This window comes from Vombatus ursinus, unplaced genomic scaffold (genome assembly GCF_900497805.2).
Source record: "Vombatus ursinus unplaced genomic scaffold, bare-nosed wombat genome assembly UNPS02014812.1, whole genome shotgun sequence".
NCBI classification, from domain to species: domain Eukaryota; kingdom Metazoa; phylum Chordata; class Mammalia; order Diprotodontia; family Vombatidae; genus Vombatus; species Vombatus ursinus.
This window is the reverse complement of record NW_020954590.1, coordinates 79,555,043-79,574,862: the sequence shown is the minus strand read 5'-3', so window position 1 is coordinate 79,574,862 and position 19,820 is coordinate 79,555,043. Positions and strand designations below refer to the sequence as shown.

Genomic DNA, 19,820 nt, shown 5'->3' with positions numbered 1-19,820 from the left:
TGGGTGTAGCGGGACATAATGAAGTCAGATGGGTGCAGAAAGAAGTTACCTAAGGAATGCAACTGTCACAAGGGAACATTACCCCTCACAGCAGAGAAAATTACTGGATATGGACCCAAGAAAGAAATTCTTCCTTGGGGCCCAGATGAGTAGTCTGCCAGTCAGAGATCTACACTCAAGGAGAGTTGTGTGAGGATTCTATGAAAGAAGAAAGGTCTACCGACAGTACCAGGAGTTGTGATTTACTCATCTGTCACGTGTATTTCCTACTTGTGTGCCTTACCACCACTGTACTCTAAGTCTGAATCCACTCTTTCCATGGATGTAGTGCATATTTGGGGAAGAGTAAGACCCAGATTTGAGGGGAAAATTTCTGTACCAAGTGTTCTTACTATGTCATTTTAGTAAATACTTTTCCTAAAAGCTAATTAAGCTTACTAATTATTTGTTAATGGGAAACAAACCAGTGGGGGTCCAAGGGATTGAGGGTGAGAAGTAAAACCCTATAAAGTTATGCCTAGAACCTGAGGGTAGTAGGCATCCTCTTAGGTTCCAGCTTCAGAGTGGGAACTGGGGGAGTAATGGAGGGGAGAGTATTACAATTGTAAGCACATGTAAGATTTGTGAAATTTATTGTTACCTTAGACAAATCACTAACCTCCCTAGGCCACATCCTCATCGTTTGTAAAGTAAAGGTACTACACTTGATGGCCTCTGAGGTCCTTTCCAGGTCTGTATCTAGGACACAATAATGGGAAGTTCATAACTTCACGTGAAAGCCAACTCCATTTCTGGAGAGCCTTCACTATTACTGAGTTCTTTCTTATTTCTGCCTCTTTGTGATTTTTACCTATTAGCCTTAGTCTTATCCTCTGCAGTTACATAAAATGTTTAATCCTTTTTCTGGGTAGTCCTTTTTAATAATAATAGTTAGCACTTATAGAGCATTGTAAGGTTTTACAAAGTGCTTTACATATGCCATCTCATTTGGTCCTCACAACAATCCTAAAAGGTAGGTGTTACTACTATCTCATTTACAGATGAAGAAACTGAGGCACAAAAGGTTAGATGACTTACCCAGGGTCACACAGTTTGTATATGACCTAAGGCAGGATTCACAGTCAGGTCTTCTTACTTCAAGTCTAGCATTCTATGAACCACCTTGCTGACTATAATATTTGAAGCAGACATTAGGATACACTGAAGTCTTGACTCACTAGGCTAAATGTGCTCAGTTCCTTCAAATATTTTTCATGACCTGGTTTCAAGTCAATTACTTAACGCAATTAAGCAATCAAGAGTAAACATTCAACTTTTTATTACTCAGAGCTGGCTTATCAATTTATAATAATGAAGCAGATGATGTATATACATACATGCATTTTTTAATAATTTATAAATTATTCTCTCACAATTCTCTGAACTAGGTAGTAAAAGAATAATATCTTCTTTTGCAGTATTAGTTATGTAAATTATATTTCATCTTGCTCACACTACCACCTTTCAAAATCCCTGAATGATATTGGAAAGGGGACTGCAAAGAGTAGTTTCTACAACCATCAATCAGTCACATTATGGAATTTAGTTCCCACTACTCTAATATGAAGCCCCTGAGGGTTACTGGGGATATAAGGCATAGAATAGGAATTATTTTGGGGGACAAGACTTCAATGGTACAGGAGTTCTAGTTGGAGAAACCTCCTACGCCAGTGATTACAGGCAATTAAAAACAACTCTAAGAACTGCTGCATTCCCATGAAATGGCATGACATTGACATCATTAAGACTGTAAACTCAAGTTCCTCCCCCTCTCCCCTGATTCTCTTCATTCTAATTTTTACATTTTTTTCCTTTTGCTTCCTAGCACCATAGTTCATTTATTTACCTTAATAGTTGAAGTGTAATTTTAAATTACACAACATACAAATTTAAACTTAATATCATTCCTAAATTGCACTTAACATTCTTCTCTAACTGGAACATTAAAATGTGATTGTTTTCTTTAGGAATCATAAAGGTTCTTAAAATTCCTTAAAGGGTTGCAATTCATTTAGTCAGTGATAACTTACTGTTAATAGGAAAGCACTGTATCTTAAAAGCATCATCTGTTATGTCCAAGCATCTCAAGCCCAGCTTAATTCTGAGCCTACATCAGCTTAAGAACTAATCAAGGATCCTCTAATGTGCTCTTTTACAAGATATCCTCCCTGTGGCATTTGAGTTTTGTTAGACTTGCAATTCCTGCCATCAAATTTCAAAACCATTTTGATAAACAGTGGAATTTGCATAAAAGAGAGTGACAATAGGATCTCTTCTCACAGCTTACTGGGATGAACAGCTTTTAATACATAATATATTATTTCCTACTAGCTTCACTGTAGGAAGATGCAAACTGCTGAAAAAACCGTAAGGCAATTTAACAATCTGCTATAATAGTCCTTATAATTAATAAATGTAATCAACCAGCCTGTTGCTACAAACAAGAAATTGAGTAATTTAAAAATATGTTTGAGCATTAACAGATTCAGCATTCGAAGTGACTTCAAAGACCTTGGAACACAACTCATAGAGCACTGGTCTTGATATCAGGAAGTTCTGAGTTCAAGTCCTAAGACTGACTTAGCTATATGCAACTCATTTACTCTTTCTCAATTCATTTCCCCAGCTGTTAAATGAAGATCATAACTCCAGGATTTATTTCACAGAGTTGTTGTGAGGATCAAACTACACACACACACACACACACACACACACACACACACACACACACACACACACACACACACACACCCCTTTACAAACTTTAAAAGTGCTATATGAATACTGGCTATTATTTTTTAAAAAAATGGTAGTAATTGATTTGAATAGCTGAGATTTTGCCATTTGCAACATTATAAGCCATTTATAAGTGGTGTTTCCTAAACATTTTTGTTGATTTATTTATAAACTTAAAAATATTAGGTTTTTTTCTCCTTCCTTTGGACTATTTGAAATATTTTTGCAGTAAATGTTCTCTGAGTTTCATTTAGGATCCTGACAGATTTTTCTACAGAGATAAAGCATATCAAGGTAAGATTAAAGTTCCAACAATAGCTAGCACCAAGACTGCTGAATGATGGGCAGCTAGGTGGTGCAGTGAACAGAGCACTGGTCCTGGAGTCAAGAGGACCAGAGTTCAAATCCAGCCTCAGATACTTGACACTTACTACCTGTGTGACCCTAGGCAAGATACTTAACCCCAGTTGCCTCACCAAAAAAAAAAAAAAAAAGACTGTTGAATGACTTAAAAAACTGAAGGACCTCAATATCAACAAGTAGCCTAAGTTTATTAAGTGCTTATTGAAGCCTTCATCTTTACAAATGGACTCAATCAACGTAAATAACACAGACTTGGACAGTATATAGCTTATAAGTTATTTTTAGTTATAAATTTTACTTTGAACAATTTTAAAAAGAGCAAGACTGAGTTGGTGGTAAGGATTCAAAATGACGTTTTATAGGAAGAGTACAGTGTAGTGTAAAGTTGTACTAGGTTTGCAGTAAAAGGCCTACGTTCCAAATTCTAACTTTTCCACTTATTCCCAGTGTGACTTTGAGCAAGTCACATCCTCCTTGGCCTAAGTTTTCTCATCTGTAAAATGATGGGGGAATGAAATGATCTAGTGATTAGAGGCCCATTAATATCGCTTCCAGCTCTAAATCTATGATTCTAAAATCCTGTGAAAAATTCAAAAATCCTATAAACATTCTTAAATATATAAAACAAACCAAAACCCCCAACTAAACAAAAAAATCTTCGATCTAAAGTAAAATCATGATATTCCATAAACCATAAAATACTGGTAACAAGAAGTTGTTTTTTGAAAATTGCAAATTTCAAATATTTCACTTACATCTTGTAGTTGATTTTCTCCATAGACATATTCTGATTTCTTTCGAGAGGAGTCACCCAATCGATATCCACCACCCAAAAATGACTAAAAAATTAAATTTATATGTAAGCTAAAATTTTATTTAGTTTCAATGTTAATTAACACAACCATTTAAGAACTAGATCATTTGTAATCAGGCTTATTTATCTAATTAAAAAGGAGGTTTAATATTAGACCAGAGGCATTGTGGTATAATGAACTAATGTGATAAGGCAATAAGTTAATTTCTCTGTGGGAGAAAAACCAAGAGACTTGAAGGCTGATGATTCAGTTTAAACAATCTTAAGCATAGAAAAGGGAATGGGGTAAACACTTACATTTATTTACTAAGTGTGTAGTACATCAAATTAAATTCATCACAAAAAACTTTAAAAGTAATGGTTTTATAATGAATAAATACCTCAATCAAATTTTAAAGAGATACCACAGGAAAGCTCCAATTTTACATGTGGTTTTATATGTTATACTGGGGAACAGGCATTGAACTCATCTTTAAAAACACTTTTATTTGAATGTGACGGCTCAGCTGTATCTGGAGCTTTTCTAATTTAAGGTAATTTAGTTTACGAGTTAAAAACATGGCATGTATAATGAATTCATCTACATTATATTCATAATTCATATTCTTGAAGATGGTTACTGATTAATTTTAAATATTCTCTTCTTGAGACCACCTAAAGTTCCATTAGCTATTCTTCAACACTGACAAGAAGTTATTTAAAATTCTTAGGAGAGTATTCCAATGTGATTGTTAGTAGTGAACTGAAAACTAAAACTTAAGCTTCATTTGGAGCACATAAATTATACAAGCATAAAGATATATAAGTATCCTTCTTCAAAATACCCATGATGTCCCAATCTTAATAATTATGAAACCACTGTAGACAATCTGAACAAAATCAATTATTTTAAATATCTATAAGAATAAAAAAATGAAATACACATTTATAAAAAAAAGAATAAACATGTATAAAGACCCTGCATTATAATGCACAAAGATTACAAAAGTGGAACAAGTAATAAAAATGCAAACCTTGTAACCTTCTAGATTTCAGTTAAGGTCTAATTAAAAACATGATATTTGTCACTTACTTTAGATTTGTTACCATCACCTGAAGCTCTTGTGGTTTCATTCAGAGGTACTGCTCCATGTTCCTTTGCCTCTTTGAAAAGTTCATTCACAATTTTTCCAGTTGTCTTTGAAGGTCCTGATATATGTAGCCCACTGTACTCATGTTCACCTGAGTATAACCTTTAAATATTGTCCATGATTAGAAAGTATTAACATAGAACTAAATTACTTTTTAATGAAAATAACTAATTTTCCATTATATTAACAAATGTTAACCTATAACTGATCACTCTGTAAAATAAGAGTCATTTCATTGATTTTCTTGGAACCTTGCAATGTACAACAATGTTTATTAAAACCTGTGAGGAAAATAACAAGAACAATGAATTCTTTTTCCGAGTTTACTAAATGGGTAGAGAGCTGGCAGAGGGCACAAACTGACATGGGATGGAAAACACCATCAGAAAAGGAAAAATTATGCAATTCTTTAGTAGTATAGGTGTTTCTTTTTTCTTTTATTCAGATGTTTGGAGCCAAAGCTTAGGTACGTGACACTGTGCATATGAAGACTTGTAAAAATATGTAAGCCAAAGCAAAAATTCAGATTATGAGAAACAAACCGAGAGCTTAATACCAAGGCAAAATTTAAAGATTAAATTTAACTCAAGATTATACCTTGTCTGAGGAACTAGAAAAAGACATTAAGTCAAAAAAGAAAAAAGGCCAATATTCTATTGAATAGGTATGAAATATTTACAACTTCTTATCCTTTCAGACTCATGCTCTCACTCTTATCAAAGAGTTCAGATCGTTGTTCTGCCTGCTTTTCCACTTGGGTATTTCAATATTGATGTCTCAACCCTTTGATTTTTGAACATTCATAACAGGTCTTCATTCCACCTCAGTCACCCAAAGCTGGTGTGTCGTCTTCAGGGTAACTGTCACCCATAAATGTCACCTATTACTATGTTATCTCAAAGATCCTGAACTCTAAAATGTCCCTCTCTGATGATAATTGCCTGCCCTTCCATCTCTCCCTCTGGTTGACTCCTTTTAAAGTCATTCTTTGTCCTCATAATGATCTCTAGTCCTTCCATTCCTCCGTGTTTCCCCCAGTCTAAAACTGCTGCTGTAGTCTCACTTATCTTTTTCAGTCTTGATCCTACAGTGGACCTATTAACCTATGTATACTGTGCTCCAATATTGAAGTCCCCAACCCCCACCCCCAACCCATGTACTGCTATTGTTCATACTCTGCCTTGGAAAGTCTCAGGTTATCTCCACCATCTGCCTTTCTGGAGACAGCAATCCTCTCTGGTATGCTCTTCCAACTCAAACTAACATTGCTAGACTGGTCCCCAAAGAAGTGCTACTAACCTCAGGTTCAATGTAAACTCCTAAAATTATAGTCTATGAGCCATTACCATTAACAATCAGCCAGTGGACCCAATATACTCTTAGCAAAGTATTTACTAAGATACCACACTAAGAGGAGTAGTGATAAAACATTTCCGCCCCCCCAAACCCTGGAAGAGTGGGATATATTCTCCCCAAAACATGTTTAGTATCTGTGGGAATAGTGGGCACAAAGCGAGACATACATATAGAGAACACATTGCCAAGGCACTTGACTCACTAGTTCCATGTAGACACAATTACAAAATATTAAAAATTTGAAACTAAAGCATTATTCAAAAGGAATTGTCAAAATACAGAATCGGTCAAGTGAATACATAAAAACAGTGGCCTAACCATAATTATTTGGAATATTTAAGCCATACTAACTATAAAAGCTTTGGGGGTCGATTTCTTTTTCTTTTTTTCTTTTAAAGTGTTTACACTCTAATAGAGGGAGATGATATGAGAAGCCCCTCAGAACCCTAATGTCATCAGAGGTCAAAGATGGAGTTAAATAAAACCAAAGGCTTGGGCATGGCAACTATATTCTAAAAAATCAATTCCCATTGCAACATGAAAGGAATAACAGACTAAGCTGAATGTATACTGACTCTATGCTATAGTTTGGAAGTTGTTATTTTTAACTGAATCCATGATACTATCTTTTTTTGGTCATTTGTGTCGTTCTTCAAAAAGTAGAGAATGTAAAAGTTAAAAATTACTTGAACTATTCAGGACTTACTGTATCTTACATTCAAATGGCATCTTTATTATATTTCTCCTATTGGAAGACTACAGAAATCAAGATAATTTCCATTGGATAGGCTTATTTTAGGCCCGGCTTTTAGGGTACCAAAAGCAATTCCCCGGAACTTCTTCAGATTCGTCATGGAGCAGAAGAATTTGCATAACTCCTGAGCCTTCTCTTCCAATGGATTCCCAAAGTAGTCCCAACTTTTTTCTCAAACATGTTCATTTTGTTATTTGCTCTATTATGTGAAATAATTTTCATTTGTACAAAACCATATTCTGTATAATGAATTCTATGCTCCAACCAAAATGGATGGTTACTCATCCTGACACCCACACTTTCTGACTTCCATCCTTTTGCGCATGCTGTTCTGTTCTTTGGAATATTCTCTCACTATTTAAAACTTAGATTAAATGTCATTTCCTCCAAGAAGTCTTCTCTGATCCCTCCAGTCAAGAGATGATCTTCTCTGTAATTCGACTGTCCACTGGCATGGTGGGATTGTCCTCCCTCATTATTCTGATTTTGTTTTCTTTTACTTGATATGTATAGTTCAAATTAACTTATTCTACTTAAGTTTAATTCAGTAGTTAACCAGAAAATATTACTGTTGTTTTTAATTCCCCTGTGATAATTTAATTGAGAGAACCATTTCTTTCCACATTTGCAAAGTGTACCTGTCAATTAAAGCACTTATTACCCATACTACATGAACAATTAAATGCCACAAAGAGATGGATAGTCCCCAAAGGCTCAGGAACAGAAGTTTTCCCAGTATCTTGTCCCTGCTTCCAGACTGGTCCTTGCAGTGTTAATCAAGGCTGTAACTTTGTGGAGAAGGGACCTATCATCCCCAACAACCACCAATGACTAACTACCACTGACAAGGCAAAGAAGGCCACAGATAGTCAAAGAAGCGTCCATAGACCTTCTATGAGCTCATCTATGCTATAACCAAGGAATCATGTAACTAAAATAAGGGATCCACAGTCAATTTAAAGGTAGAAGGAACAACTCTGTGTCTATGTGGCAGCCAGAGAGGAATTCTAATGGGTCAGAAAAATGAAAGGTAGTTTCCTGAGCTGCCTTTTCACAGTTTAGAGCCAGAGTGTGACAGACTAGGCTCTCTTTACCCTCTTACAGTTCAAAGGTGTGACACTGAGAATTGAGTACAGGACTCCAGTGATTAGAGGCTTCATTTACGCATTTATTTCCAACTCATACAGAGTTAATGGGTTTATTTTTCTAACTCTTCTTATATATTCTCCATTCTTAGAACTTGACAAACTTGACAGTCCCATGTAAGTGGCCTGGGCAGGGGACTATAACTACCATCTAACCATTCTTACTCAAGTTCTCCTGGAAAACCCATCTGGGGTCAAGTACTTGGGTATTCCTGTCCCTATGACCAAGGTTGACCAAGGCTATCTAGGCTGATGCCCAAATAAGGTTCTCTTCTAGCTTTGGAGTTCTACTTACTTCCACAGTTCCTAGTGTTAAATTTAACCCATATTTAAAGGGAATAAAGACAAGATTTTTCCTCACTCACTGCTGCCTAATTTTACTCCTAATTCAATCATGCTTCTCTTACTATTCTAGCAGACAGTCCTAGATAGGTAAAAGATGGAACTATTTTGCTCTGAGATTTAAGGAGAGACCTCTCTTCTCATTTGCTCAGGGATCTGGATTGGTTACATGAGCAACATATAAATAGTCTTTTTCTGCTTCAGGGGCCACAACTTCCATGAAGGAACTGATGACCTTGAAGGAGCAGCATTGAAAATAAAAGCTATTTCTACAGTTATTATAGCTCTGCCTCTTCTTCAGCACTGAAAAGGTAACAGAACAGCTCATATAGCTTCTGAAATTATGGTGGGATAATATTTTCAGAGCTTCTCTGAAAGGTAAGATACCTTGCTCCAAATTACTTTATTCTTGTTCACAAATAGGACAAAAATGAAGAGATAAAATTCTGGAGTGTAGGTGAAGAGGGTGGGTCTCAAGCACAGTGTGAGTGCTCACTGGCTCACAGCCACCTTGTTCTATTGTCTGCATCTTTGTGAGGCTGGATGACCTATTTACAATTCATAAGACCAGGACTAGGACCAAGCCAAACTCAAGTCTAGTTGGGACAGCCTTTCCTCAGCACCTTACCAGAAGTGCAGGATCTCTCCTCTAGGACCTATGTATTTTCATATGATCTCTCATTACAATAACCCTTTGAAAGAGGAAGATACTCCAGATATTATCCTCACTGTAGAGATTAAGAACCTAAGGCTCAGAGAGGTTAAGTGGCTTGAGACCAGGCCCCTCCTTATTCCAAAACTAACATTCACTCCATAGCACCATGCTGCAATGAAAAGAAGGTATTTCAGGAAATAAGATAAGAAAATTTCCACAAAATACTTACAATAAAGGTTAGATTGCAAATTGAGAGAACTCACAGTATGCACGGGTTAGGCTAGAAGTAGAGATGACTTCAGGGATCTTGGGCTTACTTACTTGTTTGTGGCAGTTGACTAGAAACATGCTGGTGCTAGGAGAGATGTTGAGACCTTTTCCCAAGAGAATGGCTCCCTCTAATCACATCTGCAAAGGTCAAGTGGGAAGAAGGGCTGGTGGTCTCAAGATGAGCATTGATATTTATGAGGCTCTTGGGCTTGGGATCCTAGGTTATCTTCATCACATTCTGAGAGGATGTAGGAGTCCAGGTGGTTTGATTCACCTGGCACTTGGTACCTCCCGTTTCTGCCCTAGGGTACTTTGCTGCTTCTGCTAGCCTGGTTTGTCTGCCTTGTCAGGGGTAGTCAGTCATTGGTGGTTGTTGTTGGGGATGATAGGTCCCTTCTCCACAGAATTACAACCTTGATTAACGCTGCAAAGACCAGTCTGGAAGCAGGGACAGGAGACTGGGGAAACTGCTATTCCTGAGCCTTTGGGGACTATCTATCTCCTTGTGGCACTTGATTGTTCATGCAGTTTGGGTAATAAGTACTTTAATTGACAGGTACACTTTGCAAATGTGTAAAGAAATGGTTCTCTCAATTAAATTACCACAGGGGAATTAGAAACAACGGTAATATTTTTGGTTAACTACTGAATTAAACTTAAGTAGAATAAGTTAATTTGAGCTATAGATATCAAGTGAAAGAAAACAAAATCAGAATAATGAGGGAGGACAATCCCAGACCAAGAATGGCATCTGGAATAAGAAGGAAGACAAAGGAGTCAGGTTTTCACACAGAAGATGCTCAATAAATGTTGAATGACTGACTGAAAGGGATTACTGAATGGACAAAAAAACAATGCAGCAATATGTTGCCTACTGGAAATAATGTTAAAATATACGTAAAAATTTAAGGTACTAGGATGACTCATGTTTATCATAATTTCATGAAAAATGACTTGAAGTTATTTTTTCTAGTCTAAATCTCTAAACGTATTATAAACTCAAGATTAATAATACAATATAACAGAATTTAACACTTACCTTTGAGGTGGTGTTCTTGGGCTTTTAAATATTTTAGCTTTGGGTTTGTCAGATTGAAATGATGATCTGCACTTAACTTCATCTTCATATAATTCTGCTAAGGCCAACTACAAGATAGAAAAGGCTTGTAAAAATATGTAACACTAGAAATAAACTTTTCTGGTCAAGTAAAAAGCCAAACACACACACACAAAATATGTATTACTAAGGAAATGGTAAAGGTTCCTTTTCAATCAGAACAGGAACATTTGACTCTACTTATAAGGGAGGAGAGGGACCTTTTTCTTTAATATATAAATAGAATTATTACCAAATGGGTTAATTTAGGAATACACTATGAGAGAAAAATTATAAAAATTTTATTATATTCACTTTTCTGTTTAATGTTTCCAAACACTAAAAGTGAGAATGATATTGCTTTTAATTAAAGAACTTTTTATTCTCTTGAATGCCTTTGTAAATTTTTTTCTAGATTTTTATTTTTTTCTTAAATTTCATAAAATTATTTAACTAAGCTATTAAATTATTGAAGTATAGATAACACTAAACTGTTCAAATTCCTTATACTTTATTTAGTTATCATACTATATCACTCATATTTAAGTTTAAGAAAATAATTAAGAATTTAATAACAACACATGTAGTTATAAATGACATAAAACCATCTCACCACAAAAGCACAGCCTAGTTCAGACAACCACTTTATGCCTAAAATGCTGCAGCAGCCTCCTAACTGATCTCTCTTCCTTGAATTTCTCCCCTTTCTTTTACAAAGCTGCCAAAATAAGAAACTTCCTATGGTATAAATCTGACAATGTACTGCTATGCTCAAAAAAATCTTCCAAAGCTCCTCTGCGATAACAGGATAAAACAGAAACCTCTTAGCCCAGCAGACATTTAAAAACCTCCCCAATCTAGCTATCACTTAACTTACTAGTCCTATTTCATCTTATTCTACCTCAATCAGTCAACTAGCATTTATTAAGCATTTATCATGAGCCAGGCACTGAGGATAAAGAGCAAAAAATAAAACTATACCTGTCCTCAAGGAGCTCACATTCTACTGGAGGAACCAATATGTACCTATAAATATATACAAAATAAATATGAGATAATTTGAGGATGCTTGAGCTGAGCCTGGAAGGAAACTTGTAAGGACTCTTAAAAAGTCAGAGATAAGGATAAAGTGAATTCTAAAAATGGAGGATAGCTAGGGCAAAGGCATGGAGGTGGGAAATGGAGTATCCTGTGAAACAATAGGCCAGTTTGGCTGGATAGTACAGGATGGGAAGGGGAGTAATATGTATAAGACAACTACAAATGTGGGTTGGGACTGGGTCACAAAAGGCTTTAAAACCAAACTGAGGAGTTTACATTTCATCCTAAGGGGGCCATTTGAGTTTATTAAGTAAAAAAGTGCCATGGTCAGTCCTGTGCTATATGAAAGATGAACTGAAGTGGGGACAGAGACTTGAGACAGAGAGACCACACAGGCTACTATGCTAGTAAAGGAAAAAAGTGTTCTATTCTGTTCTATTTGGACTAGACTACTAACTGTTCGCCAACCTGACATACCATCTCCTACTTCATGCACTCATGAATGCACTCCCTCATACCTTTCAAAATATTTCTCCCTTGAGCTTTGGTGCTACCACCTCCATAAGCCTTTCCTTATTCTCCCAGGTAAAAGCGTTCCTTACCTCTTCAAATTTTTCTAGAGCACCTCGTCTCTATCTCTCCTTTGCCCCTACCATTCCCTACACCGTGTGAAATACTTATCTATGTACATTCCAACCAAGCATAAAATAAACTCTTTGCACGGAGGTACTATGTCATTTTTTTTAATCATTGCAGCCCTAGAATCTGGCAGAGTATGTACACAAAGTCACTGCTTAACAAATATTTGTGGAGTGAATAGATCCAAATATTTACAAATGGAAGTATAGATAAATTTGTTTTTGAAATTGAAATTCAAAAAGGTTTTATATGTTTCGGTATATGTGTATATACATGTATATATATACATACATACAATAAGTATTTATATATAAATTAAAGTGTATTTATATATACATATATTATATTTACACACAAATACAAAAAAGAAATTGAAAATAGAACTCTGGTACTGGGAGAAGCCTTAGAGATCATCTACTCAAACTTCCTTACTTAACAGGGGAAGAAACTGAGGCCCAGTGAGGTGACTTGCCCAAATTCACACAGCTGGTTAGTTAGCAAGAAAGATTCCAAATGGGTAAGAGAGAGGGAAGAGTTGAAGAAAATGCTGAGATATTCAATCTGATTTATGGAAAGATAGTAGTGCCTTTGACAAATTAGGAAGTTTGTAAGAGAGTTTTGGGGGGAAAGAGGATGAACTCAGTTTTAAATGAGTTTGAGAGTCTCTAGCATATCCAATTTTAAATGTCCAACAGGAAATGGTAATATTGGCAGTTAGCTGGTGCAGTAGATAGAGTGTTCACCACATAGTCAGGAGGACCTGAATGCAAATTCAGCCTCAGACATTTGCTAGTTGTGTGACCCTGGGCAAGTCACTTAACCCTATTTGTCTCTGTTTCCTCATTTGTAAAATGAGTTAGAGAAGTAAATGTCAAACAACTCCAAGAATCTTTGCCAAGGAGAAACCCCAAATGACTGAAACGACTCAATGACAACAAAAATATGGGACTGAAGCTTAAGAGGAGAGACTAGGGCTGGGTATATGGATGAGAATCATCTGCATAAAGATGATATTTAAACTCACAGAATCTTATGCCATTTCTGAGAACAGAGAGAGAAGGCCCAAGAGAGAACCTCAAAGAACATCCACAATTAGGAGGTGTGGTGTGGACAATAAGGCAACAAAGGAAACTAAGAAGGAGCAGTTAGAAAGGGAGGCAAACTAGGAGAGAATAGTGTCACGAAAACCCAGAGAGGAAAAACAAGCAGGAGAAAATGGCCAAATTTGACAGGTAGGTCGAGAAGGATCAGGACTAAGAAAAGACTATCAGATTAGATAAGTAAGAGATCTCTGCTCATTTGAAGGGAATCATTTCAGTTGAAAGCCAGATTGCAGAGGAGTGAATGACAGGAGAGGAAGTAGAGGTAGCAAACACAGGCAACTTTTTAAAGTAGTTTACCTGAAAAAGGTGGAAGAGACATAGTTTTAGGAGATGGAGGGATCTAGTAAAGGTTTTTTAAGGATCGGGAGACTTGAGAATGTTTGAAGGCAATAGGAAAGAAATGAGTCGATAAGGATAGGTTGAATATTTGGGAAGGGGGGTGGCGACGATTGAGGATGTAGCTTGCTGGAGAGTTTGGGAGGGGATGGATTTAAACATATACGTAGAGGGATTGTCCTTAGCAAGAGGATAGAGTGCTGGGCCTGGAGTCAGGAAAACGCATCTTCCCAAGTTCAAATCTGGACTCAGACACTTCCTAGCTGTATGATTCTGGACAACTCACTTAACCCTGTTTGCCCCAGTTTCCTCATCTGTAAAGTGAGCTGGTAGAGGAAATGGCAAACCACTCCAGTATCTTGGCCAAGAAAATTCCAAATGGGGTCACAAACAGTCAGACACAAGTAAAATGATAACAACAACAAATGATACATATGTATACAAACACATACTTATATATACATATATGCATATCACAGCATGGTTCAAAGCTTCTAAGGCTATGGAAGCCTCTCTTCCTGAGCATCCCAACTCTCTAACCCAAAAATCTATTCAACAGAACATTAAATCAGGAAGAAAATCTTGATCCCCAATTCCCGCCCCCACCCCCTTACCTCTGCAGTGTTGGAAGGTGGAAGGCAATCTAGTAGGCTAGTCCACTATTACTAAAACTGTACTAAACACTTAAGGAAGCACTTGAATTCAGAGTCAGAGTTACTTTATTGTAGTTTCCCACAGTGAATCAGATTCCTGGAATAAATCACTTTCATCTTATGTCATAAGAACATAATGGTAATTTAAAAGTGATGAAGTCATAATTTATGCAAAACACAGTCTTAAAAGAGAATTTTTTAACTAGGCTATAGCAATTAAGTATGATGTAGACTTGGTAAATTGCAAAATTTCATTCCATTGCTGTGTCCTGCTTTAACAAAACACAATACCCCCAAAATTGGAACTCAGAAAATAAATTAGGGAGTGAACAGTATATTGAATAAAATTTCTTTCATTGAAAAATATTTACCAGAAAGATTCTTTAAATAGCAAGTTCCCATAATACATTTGAGATATAATTGCAAAATGTCAAGTTACAAAAATAAAAATAAGTTGAGCAACATAACTATGTTTATAGAATAATGGAATCATATTGCATTGTAAGGTTTTACAGTTTAGAGCATTAGGAAAATTGTTTGAGTAGCCATGTGAAGGATGTCCTCTACCAAATGAATGCTGCTGGCACTCTTTCCTGGTCAGAACACATCTGGAGTATTATATTCAGTCTTGGGAATCACATTTTAATTAGGAAATGGATCAGTTGGAGAATGTTTAAGAGGTAAAAAGGCTGGTAAATAGTCAGAGAATTGCACCATAAGATGACTGGAACAGAGGAAATTTAGCTACAAGAAGAAAAGATTTGAGGGATGTGACAGCCTTCTTCAATATGAATGGTTGTCCCCAGGAAGAAGGATTAGACTTAACTTGTTTTGGCCCAGAGGGTAAAAGTAGGAATAATAGGTAGAAATTACAAGCAGGCAAATTTAGATTCAATATTAAGGGCATGATTTCTAATAACTAGAGATACCTAAAAGTGGAATGTTGTGCTTTGGGAAGCGGTAGGTTTCCCTTTACTACACATCTTTACAAAAAAAAAATGAAACTGATACCTTAACAATCATGCAACAAGAATTTAATAATATGTTATTTAAATAAGTCTCTATTTCCTCTCCTCTAACTTATTTCTCAACTTATTGCAATTTGGCTTATGATCTCATCACTCAACTAAAACTATTTTCTCCAAAGTTAACAACCATCTCTTTAGTCTCACATTCTATGGTCTTTTCTCAGTCTTCACCCTTCTCGGATTTCTCTGCAAGGTTTGACATTGATGACCACCTTCTCCTGGATACGCTCTCTTTTCTAGGTTTTCATGATAGTGCTCTCTCTTGGCTCTCCTACCAATCCGACTAGCCCCTTCTCTGTATCCTTTGTTGGCCTATCATCTGTGTCTCACTGATTCAATTTTTTAAAATTTTTATTTTTAGGCAATTGGGGTTAAGTGACTTGCCCAGGATCACGCAGCTAGTAAGTGTCAAGTGTTTGGTTTGAAGCTGGATTTGAACTCAGGTCCTCCTGACTTCAGTGCTGGTGCTCTATCCACTGCACCACCTAGCTTCCCCGAACTGATTCATTTTACATGTATTATCCCTAGTCCACTCTTCTTTTCTTTTCACTCTTTTTTTAAACTCTCCATTAGCGACCCTCATCAGCTCCCAAGAGTTCAATTAACATCCCTATGTAGATGACTCAAAGATCAATATATCCAATATAACCAACTGCCTGCTGGACATTTCAAACCAGAAGTCCCAAAGATGTCTCAAACTCCATAAAAAGACCAGAACTTATTATCTTCTCTCACCCCTCAACCCCTATTTCTACCAAATGTCTCTATTTTCAGAAAAGGTACTACCATCCTTCTGATCTCCAAAGTTCATAATCTTGACTTCTCTCTCTCCTTTTCACCCACTATATCCAACCAGCTGACAAATCTTGCTCTTCTGTCCCCAAAAAATAGCTTCCATCTATCTCTCTTGCCATTCACACAGCCACCACCTTAGTTCAGGACCTCACTGCAATGTCTTCTTCTGTATATCTCTCTGACTCAAGTGTCTCCCTACTCTAATCGATCTTCCATATAATGGAAGAATAAAAGAGGACTAGAATGCCACTGGGAAATTATACAGTATTTTTAGTGAAAAGCTGTTTCTCGATACAAAAACAAATTTTTTAACAAGAATATTTTCTAGTAGACTAGAGTCAAGTAACTAGTATCTGGACTCTAGTTGGATATTATGCTATACAGCTATAAGTAATGGAACATCATAAGTTTCAAAGAATCAAAATTTTGAGTGACCCAAAGGGCAATGGGAAGAACACCTGGATACATTGTAGTATTTGAGTATTATTGAGTACTAAGCTCTGAGGAATGATAAATATAAGGAATTCAGAGAAACCTGGGAAAACTTGTAAGAACTGATATGGAGCAAAGAAATGATTATAATGTAAGGAGAATATAATGTAAAAGGAATGATCATAATGTAAATGAAGACAATATAATTCAGAACAAATACAGTGACTAACATTATTTACTGAGAAATGATGTTGGAATATCCTCTTGGAGTTGGTGGACTATAGGTCCAGAATGGTACATTCTCTTTATGGTATGAGGCCTGGTTGCTAAATCAGTTTTGCTTAATTTTTTAATAAAAGGAAGGGTATGATTGAGGAAGGGGTAAGAGTTACTGAGGAGTAATTGTGGTGTAAAAAAATTAAATGCATCAATAAAACATTTTTAATTAAGAAAAAGAATGTAGAATTACACAAGGAATGGTGTAAAAGAGATCATCCAGGGAATGTATGAAATGTATTATTTGCAAAGTAAGTGTGGCAATCATAGAGTGAACAATAACTGTGGGTCTTCAGTGAGTTGGATAGACATTCTAAAGCAGGTTTATGGGAGGATGTAACTAGAATTGCATGGGATGAAAAAGGATGGATGAATTGAAAAGAATATATGTATATATATGCACATACATATATTAATGATATTATGAATTGACTGAAGAATTTTTTCGCTTAGGAACTGCAGTTATTTCTAAAATGTATTACTGATCTAGACTGAATGTTCTTTCCTGAGATAGATTTTCAAGGATGGAAAACATAACCATGTGTTTGCTGAAATTTGTCTAGTAGAGCAGATAAAAGCATTGAATTTTACTATACTATGAGCTTTCCTGGGCCGGGCATTTGTATTTAACAACTCTAAAGTTGTTATAGTATCAAATTGTTTCTCTCTTTTAAGGATGTTTTCCAGCCCAACCATGTTTCTCTCAACTGTTTGCAAGGCTCATGCTTACACTTTCACTTCATTTCTTTAAATTTATCAGCATGATAAAAGGATCTATAGAGGCTCAAAGACTGTCACTGAGCTCATTAATTTCAATAGCCGGCTTTGAACCCAGATATTCCTGACCAGAAGTTACTTACTCTTGAAGTTACTTACTTCATCCACTACTTTTCTGCCTACTGGCTTCCCCCAGCCAAAATCTCATCTACAGGAAGCCTTTTCCAAACCTTCTTAATTCTAATGCCTTCCTTCTTCTAATTATTTCCTATTTTTCTTGTATATAGCTTGTTTGTGCATATTTGTTTGTCTCTCCTATTACATTGTGAGTTCCTTGAGGGCAGGAGTGCCTTTTGCCTTTTTGTAATCCCAGCGCTTAGTACACTACCTGCCATTGAACAGACACTTAATAAATGTTTACTGATTGACCCAGGATACCACTCAACAGCCTCTCAAGGAAAAACGGTCAATAATCATCGCTTATTAAAATGGAAGAAACAAAAGGCTATCTAGGAAAGCTCCTAAAATATTTATTAAAATTTCAGCTCTTTAAAATAGTCCAGGGATGTAGAGAAACCAATATATATATTTTTTAAAGTACCCATGCTTCTATGTATACATCTTTTACGTGAAGGTTTTCTTCCGGATAAAATTTGTATAACACTGCTGAGACCGTGAAATCAGAGCCACAAAATATTGCAAAAGAACTGCTGCTAATCCGGTTTCAACAACTGCATAGGGAGATAAAATAGGCTGCAGTGGAGGAGGAGGAACGGGAAAAGCAATCTGGTGGGAGAGATGAGAAAATAAGGTCCGGGATCTAATTTCCAAAGTTTTCACTTCCACAGGGTGCCACTGGCCCTCGTGCATCCTGACCCAAGGAACAGGGCGACGGTGCCTTTCCGCGGTGACAATGGAGAAGGCTCGGGGAGCTAGGGGAGCCCTGGCCTGTCCTCCCTCCCTTGGTCCTACGATGCTCAGCCCTCCTTGAACCCCACCACTGCCCCGAGCCCCTGCCCTCTTCTTGGGGGAAGCAGAAGGGTAAAGAGAGCAAAGTGCCGGGGCGGGGAGGCGCTCGCGGGGTTGGGGAGTGGGTTCGAGGGTGGATTTCAGGGCAAGACTCGAGCTCGAGCCCCCGCCCCGTGCACAAGGGGGAGAAGGCAGAAGCTCGTGGGGGAAGGGGAGGAGGATGGGCCGGAGCCCCCCCCTGCACCCCCCCCTCGCCCCCCAGCTGGGCCTGGCTCCGCCGAGGCTGCCCCAGGCGTTCCTCTCCTTCCCTACCTGCAAGTCGCGGGCGGTGGGAGGCCTGGGCCCAGCCCGCGACCCCGAGGGCCTCTTCTCCTGGCGATGCCCACCCGGGGTCGGCGGGGCCGAGGCCGGGGCCGCCGCAGCCTCCTCTTCCCGGTCCTCGCCCGGGCGAGCTGCCCCGCCCTCCGCCATCTTCCGCCGCGACCGCAGCCACTGCAAGAGGTGCCGCCGCCGGTCAGGCTCGCCTTCCCCGAGGCTCAGGGGACTTCCGGGAGCGTGTTACCCTGGCAACCGCCGCCACCAGGCGCGAGGACGCACCTGCTCCCCTCCCACGCCGGAGGCGCTGGGACGGGTGGCAGTCTTCAGCTACAGCTCCCTCTCCTGGGGTGGGTTTCCCCACTTGTCTCCGGGGTGGGTGGGTGGGGGGGAGCGTAGTACACTCTCGGGCTTCTCCTTCTAGAATGTATGGGGGGACACCCAGCAAACTCTTACGTCACCCCACCTGCCTCCTGGCCCCGCCCCCTGCGGACTCCTGCCCTGCTTGGGCTGCTGGTGCCCCGAAAGCGGGCGCCTTGTGGGCGACGAGTGGGGCGAGGAGTGGGGCACGTGGAGAATTTAACCGGATCAAGAATTGGTGTTTCTGGCTCTCGAAACTCTTGAGCTTATCTCCTTTCGCCTTCTGGAACAGGGGTTCTTAACCTTTTTGGATGTCAACCTTTACTAGTCTGGTAAAGCCTATGGACCCCTTCTCAGAGTAATATTTTTATTACAGAAGTAACCAGTTACATTGAAATATAATGGTATACACACACATATACATACATACATACATACATACACACACACACACAC

General features: G+C 38.0%; 1 protein-coding gene across 1 annotated transcript in view; it reads right to left on the bottom strand.

Annotated features, from left to right (window-relative positions):
• Positions 1–19,160, bottom strand: part of LOC114054105 (UBX domain-containing protein 2B-like) — a 43,609-nt gene extending 24,449 nt beyond the window's left edge. Inside the window, exons 1-4 of the mRNA XM_027877219.1 lie at positions 19,002–19,160; positions 10,644–10,750; positions 5,025–5,184; positions 3,894–3,977 (exon numbers count right to left, since the gene is read on the bottom strand). Of these exons, the coding sequence (XP_027733020.1) occupies positions 3,894–3,977; positions 5,025–5,184; positions 10,644–10,750; positions 19,002–19,160 (510 nt within the window). The remainder of the gene's footprint in view (positions 1–3,893; positions 3,978–5,024; positions 5,185–10,643; positions 10,751–19,001) is intronic.
• Positions 19,161–19,820: the final 660 nt, after the last annotated feature.